At 42.0% G+C, this 23,153-nt stretch overlaps 1 protein-coding gene across 1 annotated transcript in view; it reads right to left on the reverse strand.

Moving 5' to 3' along the window:
- The window catches only part of FRYL (FRY like transcription coactivator), a 3,917,685-nt gene that overhangs the window by 1,371,398 nt on the left and 2,523,134 nt on the right, over positions 1-23,153 (reverse strand). Inside the window, exon 38 of the mRNA XM_044055727.1 lies at positions 8,457-8,560. Within this exon, the coding sequence (XP_043911662.1) occupies positions 8,457-8,560 (104 nt within the window). The remainder of the gene's footprint in view (positions 1-8,456; positions 8,561-23,153) is intronic.

Raw genomic sequence — 23,153 nt, forward strand, 5'->3', positions numbered from 1 at the left:
CCCCTAGTTCTGCACAGCACCTCTACCACAACGGTGATATCCATTGTTACTGTAACACCTTCCACCCCACCACTGGGGGTGGGGTCTGTCTCTGGAGTGTATTGTGCTAAGCCCCGACATTTATGAAACCATAGCCTCTTATTATCACCCTTTTAGTTCTGGAAGAAGGTCCTTTGAGGGGTGGAGAAACAGAACCTCGTTTTGCCATCTTGTTCACTTCTATTAACAGTGACCTTCACTTTGGGTCCAAACAGGGTAGACCCATTAAAAGGGGCATTTAAAAAGGAAGTGTACATTCTTCATACAATTGCATCAACACATCTAGTCACATTTTTGTATAGCAATGCCAGTACCCACCACTCAAATATCATCTGCTGCATTAGATAACAGGCATATTGACATGTTGGAGTTGAACTGGAGGGTAGCCAACTTTGAATAAAACAGTCAACAGACTGGGCAGTCAAAGTTTCCTGACAGGGATTTGGACAGTTGCTTGGTAAAGTCTCTCTGAAATCGCTTTACATGAGCTAAGTAGCTCAGTGCACATAATACAAATGTCACAGAAGTGCAAGTCCACCTTCCAAATCTGTCCAAGACCCTGGAATTTCTGTTAGGGTGATGGACAAAGGAGCTCTCCTTTGATAGCTCCATTTTCATAGCTGCTACCACAACAATGCCATCTACAGCGGGCCCCTTATTCCAGAAGATGCTGACCAGCAGGAAGACAAAAGTCTTGTTAGGTTTATGGAGTATGGGCACCCCCACATCTGTCTCCTTCCATGCCCACTGCAAGACCAGGTTGATAAACTCATCAGCCTGTGGGACCACCCAGGATGTAGATGGGCTGGCTCCAAAGGCATCAAGATATAAAGAAGTCCACCTGGGAGGAGGCATCTGTTGACCATCCCCTCCACTGCCACAGTAATTCTAGGATGTCTCTGAAAAGAGACGTCTTCAGGGGGTATTTTGGGAAACCTCACCCTCCTCAAAATCAGTATCCTCTATAAAAGACTTCTGAGGAAGTCCCAAGTGCCTGCTCTTCCAAGAAAAATTCCAGGGTTCTTCAGTGGCAAGAGGGTCCAGAGAAGACGCTGAAGCTGAAATAGAACTCACGTCACAGGTTTTGTTGAGGTCTAACACAGCTGGCTGCTCCGAAGGAAAAGAAGAAAGTGGAGGAGTAACCATAACTTTCAGATGGGATCTAAGCGTGGGAGGGATTCCTCTTCTCTGAACTAAAAGAGAACTCTTTCAAATGCCTTGAAGACAGACTCAGAAACCATTCCTGAAGGTTTCCCTTTGGGATCTGAGGAACCATACAAAGAACCCCCCATCAAGACTAAATTCAGCTTGTGTCCAAAGAAGACACCATAGCCAAGATATCCATCTCCAATGCACCAACAGGAAGGGATGGATAAACAGAGCTCCTCATTAGCACTCTTCAAGAAAAATCTTGATGACTGGATGGGCAATAGGAAATTCACCCCGAGGATCACTTCTGTGGTTCTGCTTGACAGGGGCACAGGAAAATAATTTTCTTGGGTGGCGAAAGCCAGGGTACATTTTTGGCTAAGTTTGTATAGGCCCTAGAGCCAATAGCCTAGTACCTACCTATGAATGACAACCTTGGAGTCAATCCTGACCATAGAGCACTAATGCAGACCTCTCAGTTCAAGGACCCTTGGAGGTCTGATGCTGAAGTGGAGTTGGTGTGTGTGTGTGTGTGTGTGTGTGTGTGTGTGTAAGAGAGAGATAGAGACAGACAGTATGTGTCTGGGTCAAAGACGACTATACTATTGGCCCACATGAAGGCATCCCACTGGGAATGCCCTGATCAAGACCTCTGGATTCAAGGGTCAGATCTATGAAGGAAAAAAACAGAAGAGGGGTGGTGGAGCAAGTTCCAGCACTCCATAACAGAAAATTGCAGGAAACAGCCCCCCCCCCCAATCTGAATTTGGGTCCTCAAAAACTTCAGCATTATCCTGTCCACATATGCTCTACACAAGCTCCTTGATGACCCCACACTGACCTCTATGAGGAAGCTGTCTATGGAAGCCTGGAGGACCTATGGAAGGACCTCTCAAAGCAAGGGAGATCAGAGCAGAGGATTTACTGACTCCAGGGAGAACCTAGCTTCAAAAACCAAAGATGGGAGTATAGACCAGATACAAACCTACTCTGAGACAAGAGCCAGATCTGAAGACCTGGGAAGCTTTGGGGCCAGATCCAAAGGGTTGGTAGATCTCTTCCTAGTCTCATTCTCCACATGTCTATCTTCATCTCTTTCTCTCGCTCTCTTTTTCCCTCTCCTTATCCTTAATCTTATCTCCATTCATTTTTCCCCAGACTTCTTACTAGAGGGAGAAGGCCTTTCAAAACCAATTTTGTTTGATGGTCAGACTAAGACTAGGCCTAGGCCCAAATGCTGTGAAGAGCTGTCAGACTTCATCTAGGTGAGATGCCCCCAAGCAATACACATAGTGTGTGGATCTTGAGGGAAATGTTGTGACTGCATACAGAGCATTTCTTAAATCCTAAAGCCTTGTTGGACTTTTTTGGGAAAGCAGTCAAGTACACCAGCATAACACAAGAAGCCTAACTAACTCCTAAAGCTCTAAAGAAACAGCAGTAAGCATCTAAAAAACAGTACAACTTTGAAAAGGAACCACTAGTGTGAAACAGCTACGAGAAAATATCTAACACCAAGGTGTTTGTTTAATTAGGGGAAAAACAGATAGGCAGTAAAAATGCCAACTGCAAAATACTAGAAAACTATGCTGAAACTAAGCATAGAAACTACTAATAAAATCCTATCATGGGGAAAGCTCTCTGTGGCTAGAAAAAAAAAAAGAGATAAGAAATCACTTATCTCAAAAAAGGCAAAGTGTCAAAGTGATGAGCCCTTCAAGTAGCAAACAAGATCTAAGGAATTATAAGGGTAGAGGGTAATTATGGGTACAGGAGAGAAGCCTGAGCCTTGGATCCAAGAGTTTGAAAATTGCAGGCTTCAGATGCAGTCAGATCAGATTCACCCAACAGTTGAGATGGACAGAAAAGACAACATAGGATAACTTTTATGCCTAAGGAAGCACAAAGTATCTGGGTCTTTACATCTTCAGGAACATTTTATGCTCTAAGCCAAGCATATCTGCAACATCACTGGACCTGTGGCAACTGCTCAGGGTAGTGAATCAGTTGCATCATATGAGCACTTTAAGAAATGCTTGATTTCAGAGGTGGAAGAAATACTGCTGAGTAATTAGAATGTTACCTCAGAGGAAGGTAAATCGGCAACAGTCTTACATCTGCAAATGCTGCCAGATACTTAGCCATATTGGGTCTGGCAACTGAATGCTCTAAAAGAGAGAGTATAAGACATATAGACTTTTTCCCCATAATTATCAAAAGCCCTTCCTAACCTTGTCTAATAAAACAGGGTGGCTGGCAGTTAATGGTGTGGAACTAGTGTCCTTGGCTCTGGCAATTTATGGGATTAAGGTACTTTGTAAAGCCTACCAGGCTTTTTTGCGCAGGAGGCTGACTGACTGGAGAAGAACATGCCACACTGAAAGTGTCCTTTGCAGTACCAATGACAGGAGAAATGGCAAGAGGTTTAGGGGTATCTTCCTGAAGGAACTCATGGTTCCTCTCTTGTGCTTCAGAGGTATCTTTCACTTCCCAATGTAAGAGGTCCTTCATCGTACATATAAAATCTGAAAAATACATTTCCTCATCTCATTTCTGCTTTGTAAAAGGCAAGTAATGGGGTCTCCATTTCATTTGATTTTTTAAAAAAGTTGCTGAGGCCAGAGACCTACACTTCCTACTCTGCCCTTACCAAAGCCTTCAACAGTAACCCCCAAGATAAGATTACTAGAAATCTCTGCCAACTGTACATTAGCCCATGAATAGTTCACTGTAAAAGTACTTGGCTATTTGAAGAATCCATACTGCAAATGTTGGAGGATATTTGCTCTAGAAAGAAAAATATCACCAGCAGTGTCCCACAGAGCACTGGCCTGAGGTCCACTGGCCTTTGGTATAAACTTTTCTGACATGAAAGTTGAGAGAAACTATGCCTAATCAAGTCTGTTGATGACTGCAAAATGAATGCACAGTTAACAAATCATGTACTGATGTCCAAACTATCCATCAAGGGCTGAACCAAACAAATGCTTTGTGCGTTTACCATGGGCTTACTCTCAATGTCAAGAAATGGAACATAGTTTCCTTTTGTAAATGTAGCATCGCTACTACATACCACATAAACATTCCACTTAGATGCAAGAATCATCGGGGACTTTGGAACATGTGCTGATACACCGCCTCAATGTCTCTGTTTTTGGTGAGATCATCTTTTTTTTTTTTTACCTTGCATGCTGTTTGGGGCACCTCCTCAAGGTACCATATTGCTACTTTCTCACTTTACTCCTCCCTTATTAGGCCCATCACTTAATATAATGCCCCATTTGGCTTGTGCCTTGCAAAGCATATAAACAAACTTCAGAGGTCTAAATGTTTGCTCAACAAAAAGATCTCAGGTCTCAATACCCTTAGTTACTCAGACTAAAAGCCTTATTCCTCTTCTCAGTGTCATACATACTTACTAGGGATGATCTCTGCTGGTAAAGTAGGCACCAGTTCTACAAACATAAACCTTACAAGTAGTTTACTGACACAGCAACACCACCAGGTGGGTGAAACAGATACCTTATTTCAATGTATCCCTCCCATTTCTGGAACAGGAACAGGTACATATCAAGCAAAAAACATCCCCTGGCACACTAAACCTAGTCTGGATGGGTTATCACAAATATATTACAGAATGTACTGGGGAAATCTACTTAATGGGAAACACTGCTAGTCTCTCTCACCAGCAATGGGTGAAGTGGCGAAGATTCTCCATGGTCATCACAGCCATAAACTTAGTAAAAAGCTATGAAATGCCAATGAGGCATGCCAAAACAAATCAAATGATACATCAAGGTTATACTTTATATAGTAAACTACAAAGATCCCCTCCCTTGCAGAATCTTAGGTTGGCATGAATACCAAGCAGTACCATAAGAGTGGAAACAGCCAAAGGATCACATAGCCAGAGCTCAGATATTCAAATCTTGGAGAAATTACTTTTCAAAATAGCCCAACTCACTGAGTCATGGTCAAAGCAATAATGGTCTGTGAAGGTGTGCATACTGATGACCAAGTGGCCAACACACAATGTTTGTAACAGAGGCATTCTTGAAGCATGTGATCAACAAGGGCAACCTTTTCCAATTGATAGCATAAGCCTACCACTTGAAAGTTTCTGGAAGCTTTAACAACCTTGAGAGATCATTCACTGCAAGTACAGCAGAATGAGGGTGTTTATATCAGCCGCCATGCTTTCTAAGAGGGTGCCTCATATGTCCCCCCAAGCAATGGGGGACATCCTTGGTGAGGGTCAGTAGTGCTTTCTTTATCATTATGTCCTTGGGTACTGAAACAGCTTTTCTTCAGTCACTTCGTCCCTGCTAGCCGTCTACTATCAGCACTTAAGCAGTGAACTGTACCCATTCATCTTCCAATGGAACAATTACAAGATGCATGAGATCATCATCTAAGCAGCTATCCAGGGTTTCGGTGTATAGGACCCACTTCTATGCAACTACTTGCATGCCCACAGATGCAAAAGTAAATATGTGCCATGAAGTCTATTTATGTACATGGCTTGGCATGGAACAAGTGCACATTTCAAGATTTGCAGCATGCAGGACCACTTACTTCCAACAGCTGTAGTGTAGCAAAATGGTTTGGCTTCTTACACCATCAGGATGTAAAGCCAGTGCCTTCCACTTATTCTCATTCTCTTCTTCAATGCCCAATCTACTAAATGAGCTCAGGTGTGATGTGGGCCTGAAACTCTAACCTCCCTGTCTACAATAGAGAGATGAGAATTATTTCTGATCTTTTTTGTCTGAAATCTGTGATAATACACAGAGAATCAGTGGGAAGAAGTGTAGAAAGCTTCCATACCAAGACAGGGAAAAGTCATCTACCAGTACTTCCACCTTGTGCTGTTGCACTAGGCAACAGCACGAATGGACTTCATTTTCCAAAGTGGTGTGCTGGAGATGAATGAAAGACAGTTCATCTGCAGAGTGATTTTACGATGGTATCCTTGAAATGACAATGAGGAGCCTCAGTGAAGTGCCCCACTTCTGGAATAACTTATCCAGATACAGTCATTTGAATCATGAGTCCAAGGAAAGGAGTGGAGAGCAAAGTAAAACCATACGCAACCTTGTCCACTTCAATGAAATCTGAACCACTGAAAGGATTCCCTTGTCTACAGGCCAAATGTCTGACAAGCACCGCTTCCCTGCACAGCAAATATGACCTCCTGCACACTGCCTGTTTTAATACCATACAATACATTCATTTGACCCAATGAGCAGAGGACAAGAAGGCAGCTGTTTGTCCAAGAACTTTATTATGTGCCAAAAAGCACCCATCAAATCTTGCACCATCATCTAATCCCTCACTCCTTTCATATGGAAGCAACAGCATGATTCCTTCCAGGTTAACCATTCAGAAGAACACGAATGACATAACAGTAGAGTTGAAGCTGAAGCTTCTCAGGCCCAGAATGAGAATGAAAATTGTGCAACCCCTTCAGGGCCAAGAGCAGCAAGGGGCAGAAACTCTGGTCCTTCATTCTGCACAGAGACAGCATATATATACACACACACACACACACACATATATATATATATATATATATATATATATATACATACATACATATCTATATCTATATATATCTATATATATCTATATATATACACACACACACACACACACACACACACACACACACACACACACACACACACACACACGTCCCTTCTAAAAAGCGGAGTCTGGAATTATCATAACAGCTCTTCTTACATGGACTGATCAGGCAGAGGAAGAGGACAAAATCTTGTGGAATTTATTTTGTTAAATATGTACACCAAGTACACAAATGCACTTCTTTTAAGGGGTGGTCCAGGAGCACTGTCCGGCTAAGTGCCTTACTCAGAGTCACACAGTAATGGAAAATGGAGAATGAGGGAACCAAACCCCAGATTACAGGAAAAAGCCTGTTTGAAGAACATAACCATAATCTTCTGCATTAAAGTGTCAATAACCAAGCAGATTGTCAGCCTTCTCCAGTACCTGTATAAGCTGGTACAGATGGAATATGGACAAGTGAAACGAACACTTGAGTACTCGGAAACCAAGCCTGTCACAGAACTACACCATTCCGCTACATCTGTCCAAAGCTCTAGCCAGTTTGTCCAGCAGCAAGGCAGCAAAATGCTTTTGGCTCTGGAACCTGCACTGGGCCAGAGAGATCATGCAGTAGTCAAAGTTATGATGTGAGGTTAAGTGATCTGTCTACTCTGGAAAAAACTGTTAAAAGTGAAGATCCATATGCAAATGACACACTGGATAACAACATGCAATGGCCTAATACACAGGTGTCCCTGGGTTTGGGAGTTGGATGAAATGAAGTGATAATATCTGACTGGAAAAGTGCAACCCCATCTTGGCCCTTCAAGGAGGATCCTCACAGTTACCAAATTAAATAAATGTGCTAAGATTACTGCATGACAAGCAATAAATAATTCACAACTCGCAAGATTAATAGTTTCAAAAGCTGGGACTGGAGGTCATCTGTCTGGAAAATGGGACATGCTGCTAAAATATTTACATATTAAGGTTGTGAAGCAAAAGGCCTTAGAGCTAGATTTATATGTGTAGTAATACTTATCACTTCTAAAAAAACACTGGCACAGTCAACTGATTCCAACCTCCTGGTAGTGAGAAGACTAGAACTTTTACACTCTTACGTATGCAAGTGGTTGGGTTCAACAGTTGTCACCTTTGGCAGTGCTTGAAAATATGTTCTTTTCCCATGCAATACAGATTATATACAGATCTTGGGTTAATACCAGACTATCGCATGGACAGACTGAAAATTTCTGTTTAGGTATCACATAAGGGATCTTTTCACAGACATGGATCACAATAGAATTCCAAACTGCTTGCGGCAGAAAAGAAATGACTCAAGTGTTAGGTGTATTTGAACAGTAAAGCATATGACGCTACTGCAAGACATAGAATTAGATTCTTACAACCATAGGAGTTTCAATAAGTGCCATATTTCAGTTGGTAAACAGGATGAACCAAATCACTGACCCACTGAGGAGGGATCCCAGTGTTGAATCAAAACACACTTCAAATACAATAAAGTAACTGCCAAGATAGAAAAGCAATAGCACGTTTTAGACATACACACCACAAAATCATCAAATCTTAACTAAATACAGAATCACTGTAGGCTGTGCAAAGACTTATCTACAAGTTATGGATGTTCAGGAGAATCTAAAATAATAGTTACTACCAATAAAATAAACAAAAAGTATTACCCAAGAAAACTGCATGCAGCAGCAGATGCAAATAACAATCCCATTCCACCTTCACACTGTGGTCAGTTATCAGGTCAGTCAAAAGGATCACTGCTATATTACACCTGCAAAAAAGACATCAGAATATTAACCAAACACAGACAAGTTACCAAAATATTGAAGCAGAAATAACCTTAAACATAAATGTCAAAGTTAAGAAGATTAAAAATAAAACTTGTCTAGCTTCATGACAATAAAAACAATAAAATCCATGGGAAACGTGAAGGACATAAAAAGCACTATAAGACTGTAGTACAATATTCCAATGTGTGAAGAATACAAACAAAGAAACAAGCAACTACAAAATTATGCAGTACTGTGCCTCATCAGTTCTGAACATCACAACTTAAAGTAAACAAATCAATTTTTTAACCCTTACCAGCTTGACCTCCATGTCTCGCCTGACACACAACTTGCCCAGTTTTTCCCTCATCCTGCCTGTCCCTTATGATATCAGCAATGAGAGGGGGAGGTTAGAGATTCTTCTCTCCACATTCTGGGGGACTACCTTTTAACCATTTCTTATGTTTGCACTTGCCAAGAACTCTTGCAGTTCAGCATGCAACACCTGCTAATTTGGAGCTACACACTACTATATTTCCACTCTACAGTACTCCATCCTAAACTAGAGCACTGTGCACTGCATGGAAGCCTACCACCCCAACACCTTGTGCACAATTAAGCTATTCCTTCTGGCCTCTGCCATGTAGATGCCACAGCAAGTGGTTCAAATCCAACCACCTCCTTCCAGGACAGGGCCACTGGATGTCTGCTTTCTCCACCAGTCACTTCTGGTTGATTAGTCTGACACCTGGATGTCCTACTCAAAGCCAGGATGAAAGGGATGAAATCAGGACCCACTGTGTCACAAATTCTATAAGAAAGCATCCTGGCAACTACAAACAAGTAAAGTGTAAATGTAACAAAGACATCGCACAACTCATACATTGCATACTGCAGCCCAAAAGCCACAACTCTCCTCTAATGTTATAACTGCTATTAGTCTCATTACTTGTTTTTCATAGCACTGTATATAGATCTACATACCCAAAACTAATGGTATACATTTTGTATATATTCCTGTACCTCTGATATTCTCCTCGGTTGTACTGTGTGCAATTAGTGCACCCAGGATGAACCTTGAAATGGTCTATTAGGATCAGTGTTCTACACCAGTGAAATGTTTAAAATAAACTGTTACCAAATGAGAGACATATGAATGGTCAGATATACAACCCACTATCAACACCAACAAGGCAGTAGATGCCAGAACTACTTTCCACTTAGGACTATGGAGTCAAAACTAGAAAGGGAATTCAAGAATGCAAAGGAAAGCCACACAGCAAGTCTACGTCTCCTTAGAAAGAATATCATTCACCCATTCTGTACACTAAAGTGGACAGAACTTAATATGCTCCGATATTAAGTACCTGAGGCAGGCCCTTAAACTTCGATAAACAGCACTCTGCCCAGCAGTTTCACTCTTTCTTAAAAGGCACAGTCCCCCCCCATAGTAACATTAAAGAGCAACAATCACGTCAGTAGCTCAAGGATTCAACATAAAATTGAGCACAACTTATTTTACCTTATACTACCCCAATATGTTACTCACTTCCTCCTAAGCTCAGCACTTCAGAAAAAAACATCATCCCTCTGCCTGTAAGGGAAAGCTAGGCTCATCAAACAGGGTATGCAACTGTTGGTTAATACAGTTCAGTTCTCTATAGCAATACAGAGACCACCACATTCCTAAAAGGACTTCTAATATGTCAATTTTAAATATCAGAGTTCCTTATATCCCTACTACAGTGGATATAAAAAGTGTACACACCCCTGTTAAAATGTCAGGTTTTTGTGATATAAAAAAATTAGACCACAATAAATCATTTCAAAACTTTTCCTACCTTTAATATGACCTATAACCTGTACAATTCAATTGAAAAACAAACAAATCTGTTAAGGGAAAAAATATAAAAAATAAAAAAATGTATAATAACCTGGTTGCATATATGTGCACATACTTAAACTAATACTTTGTTGAAGCATCTTTTGATTTGATTACAGAATATAGAATCACTTTAATTTGTGTGCTGGTTATAAAACACAATATGAAAGTATTTTTAAAGACACTGATGCCTTATGTGTTCAAATAATGAACCAAAAGAGCAAAAAATTAGAGAGGGATAGGCGGGTCTATGCCTCAGGTACAGCCTACCCTGCTCCTCCAATTGACCAGACTACATTTTCTCATGGTACCAGTAATAATTCTGACGACATGGAGGATGGACAAATCAACAATGGTCAGACTTCTGTCTCTTTAGACCCACCAGTTGTCAGACAGTCCAACAGAATACGGAATCAGAGGCAACAGTACCAGAGCCCATACCCACAGAGGAACAGGAGAGGATGGAATGGACAGAGAAATGGCCAGAACAATATGAGGAACCAAAGATGACTGACTGTGAAACACTGGAAATTAACACTATTTCTTCTCCATAACAAGGTTGCTTTTAATTCTCTGCATGAATTTAAGATATATAATTATAGCAGTGTTTCTTTTTCATGTGCTTATGCTGATCTTTTTAGTAGAGGCAACAATTTTTGTTATTGGTGTAATGTATAAATTCAAATGGTAGATGGATGTTATGCAACATTAATAGTGATGTGAATGTCTCTTTAAGGAACATGTATTTTTAAACATGTTGTTGTATCTTTCGGCTTTTCCCGGTTAGGGGTCACCACAGCGGAACTTCGGTCCGCTTATGATTGGCAGTAGATTTTTACGTACCGAGTTGCCAGCTCTGACGCACAACCTTCAACGAAGGTACGCCCATTCACGCACATCTCCACACAGAAGACGCTTTAGCTGAGAATCGAACAGGACAACGTCTTTCTGTGAGGTGACAACGCTACCACAGCACCATGTAGTTCCTGAAATTTTCAAAATGAATCATGTGGGGGTGTTTACTTGATGTCATTGGCTGCTGCTGCTGGTAGTTATGACACTGCTATAAATGGTCGGGTATGTTTGTTAAATGGTGTCTGAAGAAGTTTAGTGACTTTAAACCTGACAGAAGTGCTTACCAATAAATGGTATTTTACTGGATTTAGCACCTGTGGTTCTCTTCCCTTGCTGCTATTTTGGCTTTCTGGTTGGTGAATTTTGCTTCTTCTACAGTTAAGTCAGACCATAAACTAGTAACATTTACTCTCAGAACTGTCGTAACCACTGTTTCCAAAGTCTTCATATTCAAGGACTTCTAAATGGAGAACCTTACAGAATTACATAACAAAATTTAAAATTTTTTCTATGACATTACTATCATTGGTCCAGATAACAGTCAACTTTACAAAGGAGTTTTATAACCATTTAGACAAATGCACATATCTATCAGTCCCAACTACAGACAAATTCAATGTAAATTTTAAACAATAATCCCCAGAGGTCAATTGACAACCAAACACAAAAAGAGGCAAAATCAAGCTGTTCAGTAAGATTAGAGCCCCTGAAAATAAAAACAGGATAAAAATCTCACCAGAAAAATGAAAAGCACATACAAACTCTTCTCTAGCTATTTCAGAAAGCTAAGAAATAAAACAAAACATTACTCTGAACTTTTCCTTGATGAGATCACAACAACTTCTTTCGGCTGCTCCCATTAGGGGTCGCCACAGCAGATCAACTGTTTCCATTTCTTCCTATCCTCTGCATCTTGCTCTGTCACACCAACCACCTGCATGTCCTCTCTCACCACATCCATAAACCTTATCTTCGGCCTTCCTCTTTTCCTGCTACCTGGCAGCTTCATCCTTAGCATCTTTTTCCCAATATACTCTGCATCCCTCCTCAGCACATATCCAAACCAACGTAATCTTGCCTCTCTGGCTTTGTCTCCAAACCTAACCTGGGCTGACCCTCTAATATACTTATTCCTAATCCTATCCACCATTGTCAAACCCAGCACAAATTGTAACATCTTTAACTCTGCCACATCCAGCTCTGACTCCTGCCTTTTTGTCAATACCACTGTCTCCAATCCATATAACATAGCTGGTCTCACTACCCTCTTGTAGACCTTCCCTTTCACTCTTACTGGTACTCGTCTGTCACAAATCACTCCTGACATTCTTCTCCACCCACTCCATCCTGCCTGTACTCTCTTCTTCACCTCTCTTCCACACTCACCATTACTGTGAACTGCTGATCCCAAGTACTTAAACTCATCCACCTTTGCCACCTCTACTCCTTGCATCCTCACCATTCCTCTATTCTCCCTCTCATTCACACACATATATTCTGTCTTAGTCCTGCTGACCTTCATTCTTCTTCTCTCTAGAGCATATCTACACCTCTCCAGGGTCTCCTCCAGCTGTTCCCTACTCTCACTACAGATCACAGTGTCATCTGCAAACATCATAGTCCACAGGGACTCCTGTCTGATCTCGTCTGTCAACCTGCCCATCACCAAGAACCCAGCGACTGGGGATGCACAAGCCAGTGCATTTCTTTGTGCCGGTCCCAAGCACGGATAAATGGGGAGGATTGCATCAGGAAGGGCATCCGGCATAAAATTTTGCCAAACCATACATGCAGAAAACAGTACAGAAATGAGATCCCAACTCTGACAGAAAATATACTAGCAAAGAGCTCTACTAACTTCACCCACGAAACACCTATTCAAACACTACTCAACCTAGAATCTCTAACACCTCCATCACTACTGAAGAACATGGTTTAAAGGTGTTAAAAAAATTTTCCTCCTTGGGATCTGGCAACATACCTTGGTGCCAGTTAAATAGTGTCTAGTAGGCTGTAACAAAATCTCTAATTTGTTTAACCTAAGTCTAGCCACATGGTATGTCGCCAAATCATCCCAAACTGCTGTGGTTATACCGCTTTGCAGTGTCCCCATCATGGACCCTGAAGTTACAACACCAATCAGCCTTACAAATCTGATCTGTAAAGCTATGGTGCACATCACAACCAGTCTCATTAATCATGACATTAAGAATCTCATTAAGCTTGATCCCCAACATTCTGGCTTAGTCAAAGGGAGCTTCTGCCAATTATATCTGGTTAATTTCTTCCAGACAGTTACATAATTGGTTGACAGTGGTCACTCTGCTCATACAACTTATCTTGAACTGGACAATGTATTCAATATCATACCAGAACTGGAAAGAAATTGAAATCACTAAACCTAGATCCTTATCTGGTAAAATGGTTAGCCAATTTACTGAAAGACAGAACACACACAAGTTTGTGTGGCAGGGACTTCTTCAAATGGTGATAAAGTAACCAGTGGAGTCCCCCATGTGTCCGTACTGGGTCTCCTTCTGTTTAGCACCAACTCCGATCTCAAAAATGACAGCAAAGACTTTTGTTTAACCAAAGTACAAATGCATGTCTGTATAAAAGTAAACATATGAGCATGAAAATCCAGAGCTTTCTTGCCCCAAAACAAAAGGGAAGCTAGAGCCTTAAGACAGAAGTATGTGCTGGCAGAAACAGGAAAGACCGAATCCCCACCCTGGCAAGAAGAAAGGAGGGAGGGTATTGGTACTATGACAATGATCTATTCGAACACCTACTGTTACTTTAAATTTATTTACATAACTGTAGTGTGTACAAAATTAGACAACTGTTGCAGCAGCCTACGTTATGGGAGGAGGTAAAATGATAAGATTACAAGAGCCCCTTGGGTATAGTCTTACCAAACCCTGCCCTAGCTCTGCAGAAGGAATCAATCTTGTAGTGCTTGTTAAAATATGTACAGAAGTCAAGACACTGCCTCTAGTATGTCCCGAGTCTACCCCTTTTCAAAAAGCTGCAGCAGTAGTCAGAAGAAACTTACCATAATGATAATAAAACTGAAAAGCGTGAGACAATCATTTGGAAACAGTTTGCCTGATATTGATTGTCTTTTTTTTTTTGTTTAAACCTCCATAAACAGTGAATTGATTTGAACTTCTGAAGTCCTTTCTTTTGTCACTGTAGTATAAGAGTTGTGTCTGGACATCCACAGTTTGGTTTATGAAAGAATACAGGGAAATGAATAGAGTGACAAAATAAACTCTGAAACTATATTTGGCATGAAAGAAAGATTAGCTTTTAATGATACCCCATATTTATGAAAACTGAGATAGGCTGAATCACCATAAGAGCTTACAGCTCCAATATTGGAACTGTAGAAGCCATTAACCTTAATATCATGAGGTAAATCCCCTTGCTGTTGTGTGACTCTAGATGTAAAACACCAAAAAATGCTGCCTGTAAAATTCCAGTTTGTCCTGAGGAAGGAAGGCCATCAACAGAACTTGTGACAGTGAAGAAAGTAGGAAGCTGAAGTAGGAAAGGTCAGCAATTAACTTCATGTTGTCAAAGAAAGCCAAAAGGAACTTAACATATGGGCTTGACAATTAACTATACTGAAGTATAGCATGGAAGCAGTACATACCACCTTCTTCCCAAGGGAACATATAAAGTTATGATTGTCTGGCCACAGAAGCTAAGACAGGAGATGGATTCTCAGTTGAAACACAAGCAAACAAGGTACTTATCTGAACTTTCTTCATAAGGGATTCTTAGTGATATTTATTTGCCCGCTGATGTAGTTGCACTGCAGAAAAGGCAGTGCTGTCATCAAATTATGACTAGTAGGAGGTAGTGGACCAAAACCTGCTGATGGAGGAAGATGGCATCCATGAAGCTATTAAAGTCATCTTGGAAAAAAGGCATGGAGTGTACTGAAACAGAAGAAATGACTCTACAAAGAAGCAAGGGAAGAGACTTCTAGGTTCTCCAAACAATGAAAATACAGAGAAGACAAAATTTCCACCAGACCACGGGGAGATATGAGAACAGAAAGGTCTTGAAAGATATTTACAAACAAAACAGATCTCCTTTAAAAGAGGACATATGTGAGGTGGGAAAATGGGACACTGAACATTGTGAGAATAGAGTAAGAATACAACAGGATGACAGCCTACAGGCAAGAGAGTCATGGGAGCCCCCAAGTAGGAGCTAGGTTCTGGTGGAAGAACCCCACCAGTGGAAAATAAATACCAATATGTCCCTTGAAAAGAAAGCGAATAAGGGGGGTGGAGGGAGGGAAACCAGGACTGCAACAGTGAATACACTCTAGCATCTACATTTATGGTAAGTGTACACAACTGTACTATGTTCTTCGTGTTTCACTGTTGCAGTCATCACATTTGGGTTGATTCCCAAAGCTGAGGAAATGGGTGGAGGCAGTCAAGGAACTAGGGGCTGGCTAGGATGCCTTGCAAGACTGCAGAGGCAAACCCTGCCCTGGATTTGGAGAAGAGAGGCAGGTGGTAATGCTTGGTAAAAGTGTGAAAAGATGTCCAGGTGGCAGCCTTCTGAATGCCCCTGGTGGGAACTCCTCTGAGGAAAGCTGCAGAGGTGGAGGCTGCTCTGGTGGAATGTGTCCTGACCCCCTTAGGGAAAGGCTTTCCATGTTTTTTGTAGCAAAAGTGGATGCAGTGTGCTATCCATTTGGAGACTGTATGTTTAGAGATGGCTTTGCCTTCTGCCCCAGCAGCAAAGCAAACCAGCAATTGATTAGACTTTCTGAAGGATTTAGTCCTGTCTAGATAGAATTTGAGCTGTCTGTGCACATCCAGAGTGTGCAGATTACTTTCCCCCTAGTTCTGAGGATTAGGAAAAAAAGGTGGGCAAATGAATGGATTGGTTGAGACCCACACGGGACACCACCTTGGGCATGAAGGATGGGTCAGTTCTGAGGGATACCCTGTTAGCATGGAAGATGATGAAGGGTTCCACAGCCATGAGCGCTTGTAGCTCAGACACTCTTCTGGCTGAATTGACAGCCAGAAGGAATGCTGTTTTCCAGGAGAGAAGTTTTAGCTTTGCAGAAGAAGCTGGTTCGAAAGGGGGCAGGGTGAGTTTTTCCAGTACAAAGTTAAGGTCCCAAGCTGGTGTTGGTGCCCTTCTGGGTGGACTTAAGTTGCTGGCCTTTCTTAGGAACTGTCTGATCAAGGGGTGTGATAAAAGGGGCTGCTCAGTGGGAAAATGAGCAGAAATAGCAGAGGCATGATTTTTTATAGAGGAGAAAGAGAGGCCACTGTGTAGTAGGTCAGCTAAGAAATCCAGGATGAGAGGGAGGGAGGGAGGGCTGTACCGTATTGGCTCCCTTAGCCTGGATCCAGGTGCAGAACCTTTTCCATTGGTCAGCATAAGACTTTCTGGTGCTAGGGTGTCTGACCTCAAGGATAACATCTAGAACCTGTTTACTGAGGTTGGCAGATTGGTTGGGGGTTAGGGAATAAGCCAAGCTGGCAAACTGAGTGCCTGCAATTGGGGATGCATGAATTCCCTTCCCTCTGGGTCAGGAGGTTTGGAATCTGAGGAAGATGCCATGGAGGCAGTGGGGACAGGGTGCGCAGCAAGGGGTACCAGTCCTGCTGGGGCCAATCTGAAGCTATAAGAATGGTCCTTAGTTCTTCCTCCTTTATTTTGAGCAGTACCCTGGGGATGAGAGGTACTGGAGGAAAGGCATAGACTGATAGACTGACCCAGGGGAAGGACAGGGCATCTACTTTCCAAGCCATGCAGTGATGCTACCTGGTGCAGAATTTTCTGAGCTAATGGTTGGTGTGAGAGGCAAAGAAGTCCATCTTCGGTGTGCCCCATTTCTGAGCTATTATGGTGAAGGTTCTTCTGTTGAGCTGCCGCTCATGTGGGTCCAGAAGATTTCTGCTTAATTGGTCAGCCAGAGAGTTGAGACAGCCTGGTAGGAATTGAGCTAAGAGGTGTAGTTGCATGGCAGAGGCTGTGTGCCAAAGGGTCATGGCCAGCCTGCATAGAGGGTAGGAGTGAGCCCTTCCCTGCTTGTTGATATACCACATCACAGTGGTATTGTCTGTTTTGATCAGGAGAGCCACTGAAGAGAAAAGGGGCTTGAAGGCTATCAAGGCATCCTGCACAGCCATCATCTGTTTTTGACTGATGTGCAGAGGGATTTGCTGTGGGCTCCATTGGCTCTGTATGCATCTGCTGTCCAGGTGTGCACCCCAAGCATAGTCTGATGAGTCTGTGGTGAGGGTCTAGGTGGCGGGGGTGGTGAGAAAGGCATTCCCTTGTTGTGGGAGTATGCTGCTGTTCACAAAAGAAAATCTTTTCTGAGGCAAGGAATTATAGATAGAAGAGTTTCCAGGTCTTGAGAGTGTTGACAAAGACTTTTTAGGTACCACTGAAGTTTTCTCATATGCAGTCTGGCATATGGAATGAGTAATATGCAAGATGCCATGAACCCCAGAGCTTGCAGGATCTTCCTTACAGATAGCTGGGGCCTGGTGGCTAGCTGAGAGAAGTAGGCTGCCAGGAAAATTTACTTCTCTGGTGTAAAGTATGCTATCTGGGATGCTGTGTCCAGGCTTGCTCCCAGGATGATAATCCTTTGGGTGGGAACCTGTTTGGATTTTTCATTGATTGTGTACCCTAGGGAGGTTAGTAGTGTCTTTACAAAGGCCAGGTGTTTGAGTAGTTTTTCCTGGCTGTCTGCCTAAATAAGGCAATCATCTAAGTATGGGTAAATCTGAATATTTCTTTGTCTGCAAAAGGCAATGGCTGGAGCCAGACATTTTGTAAAAACTCTGGGAGCAGTAGATAAGCCAAAGGGAAGTGGAGAGAACTGAAAGTGTTGAGATCCTGCCCTGAAATGGAGATGTTTCCTGCATGATTCCCTGATAGGAATGTGGAGGTAGGCCTCTTTTAGATCTAGGGTGGCTAGCCAAGTGTCCTTGGAGAGCATGGGAAACAGCTGTTGGTGGGTGAGCATTTTGAATTTTGGGATTACCAGGAAGGTGTTTAGAATGGATAGATCGAGGATGGGGCGACAGGCGGCCTATTTTCTGGGCACCAGAAAAAGTCTGGAGTAGAAACCTTGACCTATCTGTTCTGCAGGAATGTGCTCTAGTGCCCTCATATAGAGCAGGGAAAGGATTTGCTTTTGAGTCTCTACCCACTGGTTTGGTGGTAGATCTGGGAACCCTTTTGGGGTTGGAAGGGTGTGGAAGGAAAATTTGTATCCCTGAGACACAATGTTCAGAACCCAGTGGTCATCGGTAATGGTGGCCCAGGTGCTTGCATGAAAGGAGAGTTTTCCTCCTAAGGGTAAGACAAGGTGGGCAGAGGTAGAGGGTGGGGGAGGTGAGTCACTGTGAGTTCTTACCATAAGGGGGTGGCTTAGAACTCCCTGGTCTTGAAGTGGAGTTAGTCCACTGCTTAGATCTCTGCATTCCCTGTGGCTGCTGTCTGGGGGGGAGGTCTGGTTCCCCAGGGTCTAGGCTGGACAGGCTTACTGGGAGCAGGAAAGCAGCAATGTTTGGTGGGACAATGCCTGCCAAACCTAGGCAGCTGGACCTGCAAAAAATCCTTAACTGTCTGCATAGATTTTGCTTTTTCATCTTTGTGCAAGGGGGCATCCAACAATTTAGATTTGAAATGGCCTGGCAGGGGCTGTTCTTTAAGTCACGCATGCCTTCTAATTACAGATCTAGTGACTGCTGCCCTGCAAGAAGCTTCTAGGGCGTCAAAACCACTGTGCACGGTGTGTTTAGTTACTTGACTTACAGAATGCATTAACTCTTGTAATTATTTTGATTCTGCCCAAGCAGGAAAGGAAGACATATTTGTTTAAGGAGTTCCAGGGTATGTTGCTGAAATTTCAGCATATGGAACTGACAATTTAATGCTCTGATAGCAAGAGTAGCTGAGGTGTATACTTTTTTACCCCACCTGTCCAGTGCTCGGGAATCCCTATCTGAGGGGGTGGGATTCTTGGCAGAGGTTGCTTTAATTCCTTTAGGCCCTTAAGAAATTACCTATGGGTCAGCAGTAGGATATTTAAAAATAAATTTGTGAGAGTCAGGGACTCTATAGTACCTGTCTGGTTTTCTGGGTGCAGGAGGGAGTGTGTGTCAGGAGTCAAGCTGGGGTCCAGGAAAACATCCTCCACAACATCCAAGACTGGGGGGATGGCCAAGGGTCTGTGCTGTGGAAGATCTAGGAATGCCCTGAGTCTCTTTTTAGACTGAGGGAAGTCTTTAACTCTCCCACTGGAAATACTCCCTTAAGGTATGCAGAGTTTCCCAAAGGAAAAATCCTCTGGGGGACAGGCTGACGGAATGGAATCTTCTGCATCAGAATCCTCATAAGTAGAGAGGGGTCGCATGTCTTCATATTCAGATGCATCAGATTCTTCTGACTCTTGTCCATTCAAAACTACGGGGGACAGATCTCTTTTCCTTTTGGAGGGGGTAGCTTGGCTTCCCCTGATTAGCATGATAAGGTCTTCTGCCATTTTAAGCATTTGAGACTGAGGCAAGGAAGCAGGCGCCTGAGTGTGGGTCATACCCTGGGTCTTAGAAACTCGGTCGTTTTTGAAAGAATGGTAGTCTCAAAAGAAGACATTGGTTTGTGTTGAGAATCAGTAGTGTGAAGGACTTCCTTGTAAGCCAGTGTCTGCTCAGCAGCTCTGGACCCATCCAAGGTAAAGATGACCGCAGGTTCTTTAGTCTAAGAGTTTTGTGGCATACTGGACTCTAAAAGGGTCTCAGTAGCAGCCTGCAAATCCACAGAAGCAGGTATCAGGGGTTGCAAAAGCACCTCACTGAGGACCAGAGAACTGATTACCAGCTTAACGGAAGCGTCGTTGGTAGGTTTGGAGTTGTGCGTTCTGTCTCTGTCTTTATCTTTACATTTTTTGGGTAGATCTTGCTTTCACGACAGCTTACCAAAGTCATATCAGAATTTGAGGACTGTAAGTGAAAAAATCTGATTAAAATAAGAGCCCAACGACAGATAGTTCTGGCGTTTAACAAAGCACAGAAGCGACAGGGGGGGACATCGTGGTCTGGACCTAAACAAGTGACACAGTAAGAATGGAAGTCTCGGTGTGGTATTTGTTTTCCACAGGTGAGACAATTATTAACTTTTTCTGACATCGGTTAGGGCAAGACAAAAGGATCCCCAATGGGCTACTTAGCATTAGAAGACTTCATCGTCAATTTGGAAGACGAAAACTTGGGTAGCGGCAGACCAGCACTCATGTGAACTGCTTCTGCTTCAGGCTCCACTGCAAGAAAGACTGATGTAATGGCGTTGGCTGCCTTACTTTATACTACTGACTATCTGACATCAGTCCTGAAACAACAGCAACCAACGCAGAAATACTAAGTTCTCTGGTATTTGGGCCGGTCGAGGGCTACCCTGGCAGGGATAACCTAAATGTGATGACTGCAACAGTGAAACACGAAGATCAGAGGGAGAAATGGTAAAGAAAAAAATCAGGAGTTTACAGACAAGTCAGGCGGAAGCAGAAGTAGGGATGGGAGTAGTAACAACAGGGCTACAGGGAGCAATGACACATGGATGCTGGTCTAGAATAAAGAAATTTTTTTAAATGCAAATAGGGGTAAAATATTCCTAGACTGAAAAGGAGCTCAGGAAGAAAATGCATCTTCTTATCTAGATTTATACAGGGAAGCAGGAGGAGAGAGGCTGGGGAATGGAGCGAGATGATGTGATAGGTTATTGGTGCTGTCACTTTGGGCATCCAAGATGGCTACCAACTGAGTAGCATGTACATTACAGACTTCATACTGTGAAAACTGAGAAAATGTTTAAAAAAACAGTAAAAGTTATTAATTACGGTAAAATTCACTTGCTGGCAAGTACCAGCAAATAAGACATTTCGAAAAAGTGAAAATCAAATGGGGAAAAATCCAGCTGAGAAGAACCTTCCAGTAGTTCAGCAAAAATCAGTTCAGTGTTGGCCTTAATAAAGGATACAACTTCCAGTAATTTAGAAGAAAAAATCAACTGCACTCTGCAATTAAAATAAGTGGGACTCTTGCGGAAAACAAAGTCAAATGACAAAATTCTGAAAAACAAATAGAAGCTTTAAGAAGTTACTCAGATGAGCTGAAAAAAAATCTACAGAAGTTACACACAAACAAAGGAAAAGAATGACTGCACAGGAGTCTTTTCAAGAACAGCAGTGTCAAACAACGATAAGGTTAGAAGACAGATGACTTGGAGAAAAACATGGGTTTTCTTGCTACACTTACAAAACTGAAAGGAGTAAACCACATTAATTTTACAAAACAACAACTAAACTACTAGACTGCAGTTTCACATCAGGATTTCTTAACTGAGATGGCAAACCATATGTATACTGCAAATCTGTTTATTATAAAGTAGCCAAGACCTACATTAGCAAAGATGCAATCATACCAGCTGAAACTGCTGCTCCTGACAAAACAGAAATGAAAAGTATTAAATGCTGGGGACACCACTGTGTTTGGGGACAATGATTACTCACTATATACCAGGCAGAAGAGAAGCAAGTTTATCCTAGCAGAGGATGTCAAGAGGGAGAGGTGATGTTCATGTTGCTATAACCCAGCTGACTTCAGAATACTTTTTTTTTTTAGAAGACTAAATATGTTTTTAGATGCAGACCATTCTACGAAGGAAGTACAGTTTAAACAGCGAGTCAAGCAAGCTAAAGCAGACTCCACTTTTCAATTTTCTAAAGAGAAAGCTCATAGAGAGCATCTACCAAGGAAACCTTTTACATGGTTGCTAAGAAAAGTGACCAAATGACAGAACAAAAGTCTAGGAATGGACTAGAGGAATCAGAAGTACATTGGACTTGAACCAGAAACCAGTGTTGTGAGGTTGACATGATCAGGAAGACAAGTAACAATGTGAAATGTAAAGCATCAATCAATCCCATCAGACTTACTTTAGATATGTGAACTGTGGATCTGCCAAGTAGTAGTAACTGAAAAACAGTGGAAACTGTCCACTATTAAACTGTTAAGGAAAACTCTAAACTCCATTTCATGTTTAGAACAGTGAAGTACCCATGTAATATAGCTTTGTTATTTACATAAAACATGAAATAAACAGCATGTTATCCTGTACATCTGTTCTGTATAGAATGCAATCAGAGGTATATAAAATATGAGGTGGAGGGAGTTTTAGTTGACTGCTACATATGCTAATGCTATTAAAGAAAGTATTTTCTCTCAATTGTAATGCATCTGGGCTTTACGCTAGAAATACCAGAAAGGCTGGGAATAAGTATGTTAAAAGTTAATATAAAGTTGTGACCTTGGGCTGCTGTGGGGGAGGAGGGTGTAAGTATCTACTGGTCATATACATACAATTAAAAGATAATTAAATATTTACCCTATGTTTAATGAGGTGGATATCTAAATGTTCTTTAAGGTGAAGACATTTTTAAGCAAATATGCTTGAAGAACAAGAGAAAAGAATGTAAGGATATTGCATTTACACATTTATTAGCAATTTATTTTCCATTAAGAACCGCTTGTAGCTGGGGGAAGTAACAAACAATTACATACAATTACTCATGAGTGGTGAGATCACGGTGTTCTGAGAGAAATCTAAATGGGTTCTTACTTGCATTTGCAAAAATTACCATTTGATTTTTCAGAACTACCATGACAGGGCTAGCCACCCAGCACTGTAAACCTTGGCTCCAGATGATCGTCAGTGTCTGACACCCCGACCCCATGTGCAAAAATGGGAAAAACAGGTTGTGGATGGATGGATTAATTGCAGAAAAGAAGTCAAGAAAT

Source organism: Protopterus annectens, chromosome 14.part0 (assembly GCF_019279795.1).
Source record: "Protopterus annectens isolate FY-2018-M chromosome 14.part0, PAN1.0, whole genome shotgun sequence".
Lineage (NCBI taxonomy): Eukaryota > Metazoa > Chordata > Ceratodontiformes > Protopteridae > Protopterus > Protopterus annectens.